The 15,323-nt window shown below is 44.5% G+C and overlaps 1 protein-coding gene across 4 annotated transcripts in view; it reads right to left on the bottom strand.

Moving 5' to 3' along the window:
• LOC147901425 (Tubulin binding cofactor C domain-containing protein) overlaps positions 1–15,323 on the bottom strand; it is a 90,910-nt gene that overhangs the window by 22,711 nt on the left and 52,876 nt on the right. For all 4 annotated transcript variants that reach the window (XR_015541109.1, XR_015541110.1, XR_015541111.1 and 1 more), the window contains exon 4: positions 3,335–3,439. Coding sequence is in view for 1 of the 4 variants with exons in the window: in XM_087375408.1 (XP_087231534.1) it covers positions 3,335–3,439 (105 nt within the window). In the remaining 3 variants the exon portion in view is untranslated. The remainder of the gene's footprint in view (positions 1–3,334; positions 3,440–15,323) is intronic.

Genomic DNA, 15,323 nt, shown 5'->3' with positions numbered 1-15,323 from the left:
GCTATTGCAAGGCACAGAACCAAGAGGTGGGGGTCTAGTGGAGCGCGTGGTGTATGAAGGAAAACCTCGTGGAGTGAGCAGCTAATCAAGGAAGCACGGTCCTCTAGTAGGGGTATGTGATCAATATGTGTGAGCAGTATATAAAGCCGTGCATAGTATGCAGGTGCTAGCTCGTGATCGAAGTGTATATCATGATAAGTGGTGTGTGTGATCAAAGTGTTGGATGGTGCCGTGAGACGGGGTGTGGAGATGCTCAAGAAAAGGTAGGTGTGATCTGCCCCTGGGGGGTTGTTGAAATGGAGAAGTCAATGATGTGCCATGTGAAGGCTGGGGATCCCATGATGTAGTCAACTACGCTAGAACCTTCCCCTTGTGGAAAGCAAGTGAAGCCACCTGAGGAGGGCCATAGCTTAAGACCATTATATATGACAAGATCGTGCATCCTTCCCATATCAAGAAATGTGTGACCGTATGATGTGACTGGTCCCCGTCTATCAGCGGATACCCGTGCCAAGCCAACCTCATCAAGGTCAATGTTTGACAACAATATGGCATCATCTCAAAAGTCTAGAATCGATACCTGACATATGCTAGTCCTCGCGTTGAAGCTCCTAACTAGAAGGATCAAGGATGTCTGGATGAAGAGATGCGTACGTCGATGTCTCAGCCTCCTCGCATATATCCCTGGCAAAGTGCATTGTCTTAGGCGGAGAGTAGCATACTGCTATATAAAGATCACAGCTATTTGTACGCCGGATCCGGACCCAGAAGAACCTAGAGTGTACATCCCTCCTCTCCACTAAGATGACTCCAAGGAGACATGATCTGTAAAGTACTGCCACTCCCTTGGACCCCCGTACTCCGCCCGTCTCCCTCGTCTTGTCTTTGAAGGCTGACTCCCATGTGTAGCCGCTAACAATCAACAATGGGCGCTCTAAACTCTGATGTGTCTTTGTGTAGAAGACTATGTCTCGTCCTGTGTATGACTCCGAGAAGTTCCCTAGATCTAACCATAAGGTACCATTACAATTCCAAGTGGTACACAATAGGGTCTCATAGACCCCGTGGGAGAGCGAGCAGGTGCTCGACAAGGGCCGGTCAAGAGACTACCATCATGAAGAACAGCCCATTTTCCCTCCTTGCGGGCCACAACTTGCTGCTGCAAAAGGGCACGATGCTCTTCAATCCGTAGAGGTGTCTGGTCCTCATCCATAGATATCCCTAGATGGTCCCGTAGGGTTGATCTACATCGGAGCGCTGCTAGTCTCGCCTGGGTGTTACGGAATCGAATGACAAGTGGCTGATCCCAATTGCGATCTCTCCCCACTCACCAGGCCCCATCAATCGCATGCTCTAAGACCCCCAAAGTAGTGGTCACAAGCTTCTAGTCCAAGATAGTGGCCGAAACGGTTGCCTTTACAAGTGCCCAATTCGCCATATCCACCCACGTACATGTCTCCTCCATGGCGATTGCATCGTGGCTATCTAAGCTTCTACAGTCACTAGGGCACCCAGTGGTGCTGTCCTCAGGGTGACCACCTCCTCTCTAAGCTGCATAATATCATGTCTGAGCCCATGGATGAGCCCCCCTTGCTCCTCTATGATGCAAGCCAGCTCTTGGGCAAAACGGGGCCTACTCCTCAGCGAGAGGGTCAGCTCAACCTCTCGTGATCGAACATATGTTACTCCACCGAGAGGTTCTCGTTCTCCCAAGCATCGGGTGGGGTGGCTTTGGGGAAGTCGGGCCCCTGGAACTCTAAACGAGCTGGGGTGGGGCTGAATAGTGGGTGGCTGGAGTGTGGGATAGGTGAGCTGAGCGGTGGGCGACAAAGGAGGGTGATGGGGCCATTGAAGTGTGGCCGTGGCAAGACCCGATGATGAAGGGAAGGGTGGCTGGCTGAGAGGTAGCGGTGATAGGAAGGAGGCATATGGGGCAAACCCAAGTCCCACTGGTGACGCTATCACCTCTCATGTCGGCGTTACCAAGGTCGGGGACAATGGTGCTGCTCCCCCAAGGGCTGAGGTAGGTGACGAGTGATGTCACTAGTGATGGTGATGATGTGGAGACCAATGTGGAGGCAGAGGGGGGGTCAATGTGGAAGTCGAAGCCGCTTGTGTAGAGGCCTTGGTGGCTTGCTTTTGTGTGGCAGTGCTATCCACCTAGAGGCCACTCCGGCTGCTGCGTTTGTTCATATCATCAAGTGTGAGTTGTATCTGCTGTTGTTGCCTCCCTCTATGTTTCGTCTCATGAACAAAACTAAACTAAAATAAACAAGTACCTAAAGTAGATGAACTCCTGATGTTTCTAAGTTTTAGACACGTAATCGCAAAGGGCATTAAAAATTTTATAGCAAAGATGGTTATCTATGGATGCTATTCTGGATTTGCATTACAAGGAGCATGCAGAACGTATCTGAGAAAAGTCATTATCCACCATACGCTGGACATCACCGATTATCTCCAACCTTGGCACAGCTTGAAAGGTATATGTATTGGCCAAAAATGTGTCGTATAGCAACCATGAGGGTCATAGGAAGTAAAAATAGGTCATCTAAGTACAAATGCCCAAAAAGAAAGGGCGGAATTGTCCCATCAGGGGACAGATATGACAATAGCAACGAATAATAGTGAGTAAAAAGTTTACATGTGCATACATGAGTCCGTACCTGTGTACCTCCAAGGATGCATGGAATGGGCATGTATGTACAAATGTCTATCCATATGCACGTTTATGAAACAAGACCTAGCAAAAAAGCTATATTTTCTAATCACCAGAACTTATGAATGTTATAGAGTCGAAGCTTCATTCTCCTACATAACCCACAAGGCCATGAGGGAAAAGCTAGCAGCAGAACCATTACTTAGCCATAGACTCAGTAACTTAGCCATCCTCAAGCCTACTCTCTCAACCATGTCTGAGCCAACATCTCCTACACTGAGAACATGCAAAAAATATGCGAGTCCCACACCAATGGATTTGCATGCATGTTTATACATCTCATGGCTACCTCCAAGGATGCATACATGCATGTATATAGGTCTGTATGGAAAGGGCAGACTAAGCCATGACACTAGGATTGGAGCTCCCATGACCAAAGAACACATTCCATATCAAATGAAAAAAACTATGAACATTATAGAATAGACAACATGATATGTAATTCCAAGCCACGTTATCAGTGACCAAAAAGTAGGTCAGGTATTCCAAGCAAAAAGCACAACCCCCGTGGTAATATAATCACCGTTCCAGAAAACTCATTTCTTAACTGGGTGAAACATAAATGAGACAGAGAACCGCATTGATGTGGAAAAAAAAATCTCAGGTGCTCTTCACCTTTCCAACAGCTCCCAGAACAACAATAGAGTCTGAACATCCATAAACTGATGCATATTTCAACGGAGCCAGAATATATATGACAGAATCATGACAATTGGAAACCTGCATAGTAAATGTGATATCAGGTAACATGACTTAAAGGTTAAGAAAAATTACATAGAATTACTTCACATGGCCTTCAGATATTGATATTAATAACAAAAAGTACATCTACCATTTATCCTTCAACTCAAAGACCACAGGACTCCTTTTTCCAAAACACAGTAAAACTTAATTTAACTGTTCTTCCAATACTTATTAGTTTTAAGAGCAGAATTACCTCCAAACAATGTAACTTTAAAAAAGAGTAGTTAAGTAAAGAGGAGTTAATTGAATTGCAAGGTCAACAGTGAGTCTTCTACTTTAAGCCAACATCGAAACTATTAAAGTGGCAACTCTTTAAAACAGCCACAGACAGGGAGAGGGGGGGTCGTATGGAAATGCACCTCTGAAAATCAGACATTAATCACAGCACATTTCCTTTAGGGCCCTCCTTAAACTTCTCATACTATTGTATGAGGGGGCGACACAAACTGTGATCCTCATTGTGCGAACAAACCCCATCACCTTTACAAGTATAGTCTAGTGACCAAAACCAAATATTAAACGGGAAATGAGACAGAGGCATGCTGGTACCCGGAAAAGGACGTGAATAACAAACAACAGCAAACCACAAGGAAAACGATCAAAGGATGCATCGCAAATACGCATTTCATGTTTATGGCAAAATGCTGGATTTTACAAGAGGATCAACCTTGGGCATGAAGGCTCAAATGGACCCTGCCCAGTCATAAGGGTTGCACTGTGTTATATATACATGAGAGTACACATTACTTCTAGAGATCATATGTGTAGTAGTGTCCCATACACACATGGAAGATGGAAAAGAGTCCACATACACTCGGAAGATGTAATTTGTACAGCTGTGGGGACAAATGTCTTACAGGAATAAAAGTGTACAGAAAAGCGCCTTAAATGCATGCAATGAATACGAGTGTCCTAAAAACACGTGCAAATACAATTTCAAAAGACTCAAATATATCCAATATCACATATTGACAATTTTTCAAAACAAAACCAAAGGTAGAAGGAGCGCGCGCGCACAAACACACACACACACACAAACACATTAGTAATATGTCTCTACAACAGACCAAAATGGTCTATGAGACCAAAAAATAAAATAGTGTGGTCAAAATACCAAAGGAGACTCTCCCACCCAGGACCAATAGTAGCAAAGAGAACCTATATGCGGTGTAATGTCTAGGATAACATGGGAGTAGCTGCAATGCCTCAAAAGAAAAGAAAACAGAAAGTTTTGATCACGACTACAAACAACCAAGATGGCCTACGAGACGAGAAGGCAGATGCATCACATGATTTTGATCCCATTGATATGGGAGCTAGAGATGCCTAGTGTATCCTCCAAGAAACCTAGACAGCTAGAAAAGAGAGACTGAGAGGAAGATCACAAATGAATAAAGCATGAGATGACTGCCGTGTGTTCCAATGTCTTTGAAGAATATCAATAACCAAATGCTATTGAGCCATGCTCATCTCGGTCCTCTAAGCTAATGCATCAAGGGGGAGCCTTTAGCAAGCAGGATCCACATAGGAGCCATACAAGTGGTAAGACTCTCATGCCTAGTTCCATCCTCTTTGTTAGCACTTAGCCCTGGTATAGCCTTGTAGGCCAGTTAGGATCAGTCAACCCTCAGATTGACTTCATTGGTCAATTGACTTTGGGGCCTATATTGGCCACCACTTGTACTTTCTCATTATCCATTTGCAAGTACTTTGTGTTTCTTCATCTTGTTGTCTGCGTCCTTGCATTCCATTCCACTCCATTGCTAGCCCCAGGATTTCTTGCTCCAACCTGCTTCTCCCCTTGCTACCAACAGCTCGTTTTCAAGATTAGCAGCGTGTTTTTTTGTTTAAGCTCGTTTTTATACCCACTTGCAAATTCAGCCCCTGAGACCGCTTTGCACAGTCCCATGACTGCTTTCCAGGCCAGTTCTGGCCAATTTGTTATCATTGCTGCTTCTATCTGCTGGAAACAACAGTTTCGGAGCTCTAGCCAGTAAACCATCGCCAAGAGGAAGCCCAGCTTGCAGTCTCAACTGTAGAAATCTATCTTTGAAGCTAAAAAATAGTCCTAGGACTGTTTTCTGACATTTTCAAGTCCTGTTTCGAAGTTTTTTGCGAGTTCTCAGATTCTGCGATTTTGACAACGAACTGTCCGTATAGCCTCCGTGTACATGTTCGTACACTTTTTGGTGACTTTGGACATCCTTATAGCTCCAAACAGCTTGTTTTTCTTGCAGTTCGGCCCCATTTGCTGTTGCAGAAGTGTGTTTGGTGATTTCAGGTGTACTTTGAGACTTTTGAGAATTTGTGATTGCATTGCCTAGTTCATGCCGACTTCGCATATTGCAGTCACATTTGCAAAATTGCTGTGAAAATTGGGGCATTTACAGATTTGCCCTGTTTTGGCATATTTGCCCTCTCCAAATTTGAGGATTTGGCCAGATTTGCTGATTTTTGCAGTGGCCTTGCCTAGCACAGGCAACACTTGGGGCTTCTGAGTCACATTTCTTAGATTTGCCATGACATTAGCCTATTTGGTCACATTTTGAGAAAACTCCCATTTGCTATTCATCATATTAACCGAATGTGCTTGTGGATCTCGTTGATCCTGACGAATTTGTTTGGTGTGGGAGGTACTATGGCAGGCACTGGAGCAACAATGGTAGATGAAGTAGCAAAAGCTTTTGGACAGCAACAGGTGGTGCACCAAGTACGACCACATGGGATAGTCTAAAACAAGGTGTCTTGCCAATAAGCTGTCCTGCAAAAATGCTGTACAAATCTGCCCCAACGTACCAGAAATTGATGTAGGTGAGGTGCTGGTCACATCACTGTCACGTGATACAGTGACAGTGGTGGAAGTTTTGTGATTCTACTTCATCCACCTCCACATATGGCTTCAAAGTTCCTTTCTTATGGTAATCATTGTGCCGTGTATGATAACCAGTACGATAACTATATTGTACTCTCTAGGACACTTGACAGCGAGCTGTATCACCGTGATATCTTTGAAACTCACGTTTGGCATGAGAGATTGGGACATCTAAACTTAATAGTTTGGTGAAGAAGCATTCAAAGGACGTGGTGCTAGATCTCCCACCCATGCATGCAATTATAAAACATGTTTGTGGGGACTGCTTATTGGGAAAGATGCACTTCCCATTTCCAAAAGATGGGACCCGTGGTGCATCTAGGAAGTTGAATCTCATACAGGGCCGATGCGGACACTATCACTTGGGGGCTACTACTACTTTGTTACTTTTCTGGATGACTTTACCAATTTATCCCATGTAATTGAAGTTAGATGTCTTCTCTAGCTCCAACATTTTCTTGCCTTCGTAGAGTATGAGAGCGGGGAAACACTCTTGACCCTCCGCACTAATAGGGGGGGTGAGTACTTATCCCAAACATTTTCTGAGTTTTTAGCACCCTGGGGTATCATGCACCAATGCACAGTGCCATATACTCCGTAACAAAATGGCCTTGCAAAGCAGAAAATGTCGGCCATCTTCTCGTGGTTCTAGTGATGCCCTATAGGCCATGGTATGTGCCTTGTAGGCATAAATGTAGGCACTTGTAGTGTTAGTGCCTTTTATGCCACATAGGACACTTAGTCCTATGTGACACCTAGGACACTTAGTCCTAGGTCTAGGTACAAGTACCTTGTACTTAGATTTATCATTATCTTAGTTTTGACGTGATGGCGTTTCTCATCGACCTTTGTACTTTGTACCTTGTACGTGCTCCTTTCACTCTCATTGACCCTTCAATGGTATCAGAGCGAGATCTGCTTCCGGCGCCTCCTTTTTCCGTACTGTCCGTACAGATACGTACGGATCACCGTACGTTCCCTATGTTTGCTGTCCAAGGCTTCTTGAGCTCTTTCGTCGCCACCAAGCATCTCTTTGCTATTCCCACACTGAGGCGCCTCCTCGTAGGCTCTAGCTGCAGCAGTTTCGAGGTTCTACACAGTACTGTGGCCATCAGTCATCACTTTTGTACTTCCCTTCAGTAGACGCCTAGTTCAAGCCACGCTTCAGTGAATCCAGGCCCCCACCTTCCGTGAACCTTCAGTCACCTCTTCACAGTCGTCTGCAGGAGTCGTTCTGCTATCGCGACCTGTTCAGATCCCCACACAAAACACCTGCAGTTACGCACTTATTTCGAGGTGCCTAAGCGCATTTCCAGTTACGCTCCAGTCGTTTTTGCAATTCAATCTGCTGCATCAGCTTCATGGCCTGTTATATTCTATCTACTGAGGTCTTTTTAGTCTCAGCTTTATGCTCAGGGGACCAGAAGATAATACACAATCAATATTTGCAGTCTTTTACTGTTTTTGGACAGTATTTGACTGTCAAACCCTAATTTCCAACAGGAAAATTTAGGGCTTTTGACATCTGGACCTTCAACCTGTCAATACAATATTTTGGACAAGGTTGACAACCGAAATCTTTCCAAAAATTGAAGTTTTCAGTTAATTTCAGGTTCAGGACTGTCACATTGTGCCACATCATCACTCAGGTCAACAAAATTTGGGACTTTTGTGTTGGGAGCTAAATTTCAGCTGGTGTTTGGGACAGTAAATCATACTTTTTCAGTTCAAAGCCTTGAGGCTATACATTGGGTCAGATTATCAGACATTGAGTCACTTTTGCAGGACATTGAGTCAGATTATCCTTCATTGGGTCACCTTTGCAAAAATTTCAGCAAAATTTGGGGCTTTTCTGCATTTGCCCTCTTTTTGGCCTATTTGCCCTCAATTAATTTGGGGCTTTTGCCAGATTTGCTGTTTTTGCAGTGAACATTGCCTGCCACAATCACATTTGGCTCAGATCGGCATTTGCCCTTTGATTTGCGCCAGAAATTTGCAGATATTTGCTGTCATTTTTGGACAGCCAGCTCTTTGCAGTGATAGCCTTGAGGCTTTTGGTTTTTCAGGTCTTTTCACGGTATCACATTTGCTATGGCTGGGAACAATCAAGATTTATTTGGAGTTCTTCGTGAAGATGATAAGCTGGATGGCACCAACTATCCGATGTGGTCTTATCTCATGAAACATATTCTTGTTGCAAAGCATTTGTGGAATATTGTTTCTGGGGCTGATCTGAGGCCAGCCAATGCTACACAAGTTGCCTCTACTGCTGGTTCCTCTGCAGGGGGTACTCCTCCTGATGCCTCTTCCTCTAGCACTCCTGCTGCTGCTCTTCCAACTCAAGAACGGTCAAGATGGGATGCAAGAGATGCAAATGCACATTCATGCATTGCCTTATCATGCAAGAGAATCATTATTCCACACATCCGGTCTTGCAAGACAGCAAAGGATGCTTGAGATAAATTGGCTTCTCTCTATCAGATTCGCAATGAAGCTCGTGTTGCATATTTCAGAAGGCAATTACAGAAAGTCAGTATGAATGAAGGTGAGTCAATGGATGCATACTTGACAAAGGTCAAGGACCTCATGGAACAGCTTGCCAACATTGATGAGGTGGTGCCAAATTCATAGCTTGTTAGTACCACATTGAATGGATTGTCAGATACATATCAAGGGTTTGCTACAACCCTTCGATTAGTGGCCATGGGTAATCAAGACCACTATTCTTTTGATCAGCTAGTTACTTTGCTTTTGCAGGAAGAGCAAAGTAGAGCTAATAGACAAGCCACTATTCCTAATCATGCATTTGCTTCACAGCAGACAGGAAGAGGCAAGGCTTCCAAGCCTATGGGCAAGCCAAAATCTGCGCAAAGCTGCGATTCCTCCCATGCATCTAAACATACAGCAGATAAGGTAAAGAAGAAAAGATGCAACTATTGTCGCAAGCCTGGACATGACATTTTAGAATGCAGGCCTGGACATGACATTTCAGAATGCAGGAAGCGCATTGCCTCAGAGAAAAAGAAAGCAGGATGGACAGTTAATGCCTCTCATGCTATTGAATCCCATGAGCCAGAAGATGCTTCACATGCACATGCTCTTCAGGATGATTGGGCATGGGCTGTCCATTGCTCATTTCATCCATCCAAAGCTGATGCATTCTTTACTGCTAATGATGCTCAGTCTTGGTACGTCCTGGTACTTTGATAGTGGTGCTTCCAAGCATGTCACTTCTTGCAGACATTTGTTTCATTCTTTAGCTGATGCACCTCGATGGGGGACTGTTACGTGTGCTAATAATGCTTCATATGCTGTAAAAGGAGTTGGAGATGTGCAGCTCACATCCATTTCAAGCCATCCTGTCACTTTGACAAATGTTCTTTTTGTGCCTGGCATTGAAGTCAACTTGATTTCAATTTCAGCAATTGCTACTTCAGGTTTCAGAGTGATTTTTTATGGCTACAGATGTCTAGTTTATTATCTTCGTGATGACAATGCCATAGTTCTCACTGGCACTTTGCAAAAAGGGCTTTATCACCTTGATCATCATTCAGCTGCACTTTCTATTGAAGCATTGGCTATTTCAGATTCACAGCTTGCTGAAAGTCATCTTTGGCATGAGAGAATGGGCCATCTCAATTATAGAGCTCTTGCAAAGCTACATTCACAGCAGATGGCAAATGATGTACCTCAGACTCTCAAAGTTTCCAAACATGTGAATGAGGGTTGTCTTTTGGGTAAGATGCATCGATTTCCTTTTCAAAAGAATTGTCCAAAACTCTCACAAAGGAAATTGCAGCTAGTACACAGTGATGTCTGTGGCCCAATGAGGAGAAATGCCATTGGGGGGTATAAGTATTTCATGACTCTCATTGATGATTTCACAAGATATTGCTGGTTATATCCTTTAAAGGCCAAATCTGAAGTTTTCTTATGCTTTCAGAGATGGCTGAATATGGTTGAGAATGAATCGGGATGCAAGCTTGTCACCCTCAACACAGATAGGGGGGGAGAGTATATGTCAAAGGAGTTTGATGCATTTCTGTCTTCACGGGGCATTATTCACTCATGCATTACTCCTTACACTCCTCAGCAGAATCCTGTTTTTGAAAGGAAAAACAGGTCCACAATGGAGATGGCCAGATGCATGCTTAAGGCCAAGTCTTTGCCCAATAAATTTTGGCTTGATGCAGTAATGTGTGCCAACTATGTGCTGAATAGATCACCTACACGGGCATTGAAGACTATTACACCTTATGAAGCATGGAAAGGCAGGAAGCCTTCACTTTCACATATGAGAGTTTTTGGGTCTCTTGCATATGTTCATGTACCATCTCAGCTGAGACATAAGCTTGATGACAAGGCAATCAAATGCATATTTATTGGTTACAGCCAAGAGAGCAGAGGGTATCGGTTATATCAACCAAATACTGGGAAGATTATTGTCAGTAGAGATGTGATCTTTGCTGAACATTCAGCTTCTCCTCTTGTGGACTGCAAAGAAAAGCCAGATGTTGACATGTTTGATGCCTTTGAATCTTGGTTACCTCTGCCATCATCACAAGAGGATTTTGACCAGCAACATGAGCCTCCTGCAGGCCCTCCACTAAGCAATAATCAGCCACAACCTCATGCTGATTTGCAGGTTTCTCTTCCGGCACAAAATGATCCCACTACTCATGATGCAGTCATTGAAGAAAGAGCTGTCAATAGACAGCAAAGACAAGTTCCCAGATGGCTTCTTGATACATTGAGGGACAACAAACACGATCAGCCTTTTGCTGTCCGGACAAGATCGGGGAACAGACAGCATGGTCACTTTCTTGAGTTTGCACTCCTTGCTACAGCTTGCAATGAAGAGCCTCTGTGCCATAAAGATGCTTTTGACAGCAAAGAGTGGATGGATACAATGAAAGCTGAGTTACAATCTATTGCCAAAAATGACACATGGGAATTAGTAGATCTCCCTCCTGGCAAGCATGCCATTGGAACGCAGTGGGTCAACAAAATCTGATGGCAGCATAGATCGATACAAAGCCCGTCTTGTTGCAAAAGGGTATGCCCAACAACAAGGCATTGACTTTGAGGAGACATTTGCTCCCACATCCAGGATTACTACCATTAAATGTGTCATTGCCATTGCAGCCCATCATCATTGGCAAGTGCACCGACTTGACATCAAGACCGCTTTTCTTCATGGGGATCTGCAGGAAGAAGTCTATGTCACACAACCTCCAGGATTTGAGGTTGTTAATTCTGAAAATAAGGTATGCCAGCTTAGAAAAGCCCTTTATGGTTTGAAGCAGGCACCCAAGGCATGGTATGCCAAAATTCATGCACACTTACTATCCTTTGAAGCAGGCACCCATGGCATGGTATGCCAAAATTCATGCACACTTACTATCCCTTGGTTTTCAGAATAGTCCCACAGAACCCACTCTTTATGTCCGTGGGAGTGGATCTAATTTTTAAGTGCTGATTTTAGATGTGGATGATATGCTCATCACGGGCCCAGATACTCAGCAAATTGCAGCTTTCAAGGCTGATTTGCAGCAGATTTTTGACATGTCAGACATGGCACGGCTCCATTATTATTTGGGCATTCAGTTTGCTCATGTTGAGGGGGGTATCATGATGTCTCAGTCCAATTATATTGGACAGCTCCTTGATTGTTTTCAGTTTGAGGATTGCAAGCCGAAGCGACCCGAAGGTCTCTCCTTGAGCCCATTCCTTCTCTTTTGGCTTCCCTTTGCCTCGGGATGCGAATACCCCTCCATTGAATCACTCTCCTCTCATTTCCAAGTGCTCTCCTCCTCGTGAAGCACTTTCTCTTGCTGTAATTCTCATTTCCAGCCCTCTCTTGGCATTTCTCATGGCCATTTGCTCTCATTTTCACCTCTCCTTCAAGGATGAATCCATGCGCTCACATTCAAAGCCTTTTCACTGCTGTCTTTTCGGGCTACATCATTGAGTAAGCCGTTGTTGCATTTGTTCTTTCCAATTTCTGCTTCATTTGCATTTTGGAAAGGCCCCGTGTTGCCTTGGAAGGCCTCGTGTTGCCTTTCGGGGATTTTTTGCAATAGGTACACCTTGGGACAGCAGAGCCTTTTGCAGTGATAAGCTTTCAAGCTTGAGCAGAATTTTACCACTGATTTAGAGAGGTTGCCCTCCTCTCATTTGCATTGTCAGATTGGTTCTTTTGGTTTGCATTTTTTGGCACAATGGCTAGCAATAAGGATGATTTATTTGGGATGCTTGGGGCTAAATACAAGCTTGTGACACAAATTACCCCATGTGGTCATACATGATGGAGCATGTATTGGTTGCCAAGAACTTATGGCACATTGTTTCAGGCTCTGAGGCTAGGCCTACAGGTAATGCAACTTCCGGTGCTCCACCTACTACCTCTCGTACAACAGATACTCCTTCGGGTTCTTCAGGTGACGGGTCTCTCATGCTACTTCTGGAGCAATTGCATCTTCTACTACAGGTACTTTGCCTCCTACACAGGAGCAACTTTAGTGGGATGATTGTGATGCCAAAGCACATGCCTTAATTGCTCTTTCCGTTAAAAGGGTTATTATCCCTCATATGCAGTCTTGCAAGACAGCTGAGCAAGCATGGGATCAGCTTGCATCCTCATATCAAGTGCGAAATGAGGCGAGGGTTGCCTATCTCCGCAAGCAGTTAAAGGACTTGAAGCTTGAAAAGGGTAGTAATATGGATGCCTATCTTACCAATGTGAAGGATTTGAAAGAGCAATTGGCTAATATTGATGAGGTGATGCCTGATTCTTGGCTTGTTTCTAATACCCTTGATGGGTTGCCTTACTCTTATCAAGGCTTTGCTAATACATTGACGTTGGTTGCAGGTAGCAATGCCAACCATTATTCTTTTGACAAGCTGGTTGCTCTTCTACTTCAGGAGGAACAAAGCCGTGCAAATCGCAATGCTCCTATGGCTAGTGATCAAGCCTTTGCTGCCCTACATAAAAATAAGGCAAAGGCAAGCTTTCAGGTAGTAAACCTCCTCATTCACATGCTGGTCACTCCCATGGTGCGTCTTCTTCGGGGAATAACAAGAAGAAGAAGAGATGCAACTATTGCAAGAAACCTGGGCATGATATCTCTGAACGCAGGAAAAGAATTGCATCTGAAAAAAAGAATAAAGAATCTGGTCTTGCAGTATCTAGTTCTCCTAGTGCAGAAGGCTGAATTTGCCGGTTTTTCGAACCGCTTAGCCTTTTTAAAATCTTCCCTGGCATTACCTTTGCTTCCCGAGATGTTTTTAAACCCACTGATCCATCCCTGCATCAAAGCATATGCTGTATTTGCATTCTCTATGAGTTGGGACAGATTTGTCACCTGTGTTTTTGTGCAATAATCCCTGATCTCTTTAGGCAATCCACAGTAGTATCTCTCAATCTGCTCAGAGAAGGAAATCCGACGATAAGAACTGACAGGTAACAAGGCAACCCAAAATTTCTTGTTGTATTCATCCAAATTTCTGCAACCCTCTGCATTAAGCTGATGCCACTGAGTCATAATGTCCACTTCAAATGTGGTGGTCAGCCATGCCGCTGAAAACAACTGCTTAAACTCAACCCATGTCGAGAGAGCTTTTCCTTGCAAAAGTAAATTAGTCCACCATTGAAGAGCATTACCAGCCTTTCTGATTTTTGAGCTCTCAGTGAAGTTACCTCCGGTGTACGCAGCATCAAACTGTTGCAAATACATCAAAGCTTTCAACCGGTCCTGCATCCCACTGAAAGTCTCAAACTTGACCGCTGCCCCACCTTCTTTGAAGTCCTTTAATTTGCAGTTAGGCGCCAGATTGTCATACACTGGTGGCTGCAAGTATGGGGACTGCATCATTCCAGGTACATTAGTTCCAGTTCCCATACTGGGATTACCGATGCCAGGTCCCATACCAGACATTTGCAGGGGTCCCAAGGAACCACCTTGCATACCAAGCATCCCTGTTTGCATTCCCATGTTGGCATACATTACATTTGCATTCTTGGGCTGCATCATACCTCCCATCATGTACCGGCTGCATACAGGGCTGAAATGGAACATTCTGAGGGCCTGGCATACCCGTTCCTCCCATGGGCTGTCCCACCATGGCCTGGAAAAATGATCCATTGCCAAAACAACCTCGTTGCATCACACGCTGAGGGTAGGACTACTTTCCTTGATGCACAAACTGAAAATTATTCCCTTGCGAGGGATTTTGCTGCAAATTTGCGGGTTGTTGGGCATTTCCCATCCCAAATCCATGCAAAGGCATATCTGGTGCATGCAAGGGCACCTCTGGTGGCTGTCCACTGAAAGATTAGCAGCCCACCAACAGAGGGACGCAGAGACCACATGCGCGAGACATAACTCGAAGAGTTAAGAGAGCGAGAAGACCGTGTTCCCCACCGCAGCGCGAGATAGCTTGATGAACATAGATACAAGATACTCTGCAACCCACCAGAGAGTTATCACTCTGCCAAGCTTCGGTTACTAATTCTGTTGTACCTTATACTATAGATTTATGTAACGAGGACGTGAAATTATGGGATTTTTGATTTGTGTCTCCCGTAATTTGCACAACTGCCTTGAGCCTCTCAGGCGCGAGGGTTCGGCCATGGGAGGGGACTTGGGGAATTAAAATTCTCTAGTGGGCCCTTGGAAATAGTGAATGTGCCCCCACTTACTAGGCAATTAATTCCTAGGGCCAAAGTGTGCAACAGTGGGGCCAAAAGAGTAGTGCAATTAAAAATTACTAATTTTAGCACAGGACTTAAAAAAGGGCCCAAAGCTCTTATTTTGGGTTCAATTGGCCAAATCAGTTCCAGAAGGAGCCAGATCATCAGTTGTGAGCTGCCAGAGCCTACCAGGTGCTGCTAGAATAAAATCACATTTTACCAGGAGCTTCCAGAGCCTGCCAGAGGACATCGTCATCAGCCAAGGCCAGTACCAATGCATCCAGGGCCTGCCGGAA

Source organism: Dipteris shenzhenensis, chromosome 6 (genome assembly GCF_047967505.1).
Source record: "Dipteris shenzhenensis isolate YYH24624 ecotype China chromosome 6, Dip_SZ_1.0, whole genome shotgun sequence".
Classification (NCBI taxonomy): domain Eukaryota; kingdom Viridiplantae; phylum Streptophyta; class Polypodiopsida; order Gleicheniales; family Dipteridaceae; genus Dipteris; species Dipteris shenzhenensis.
This window is presented reverse-complemented; position numbering and strand designations above follow the sequence as displayed.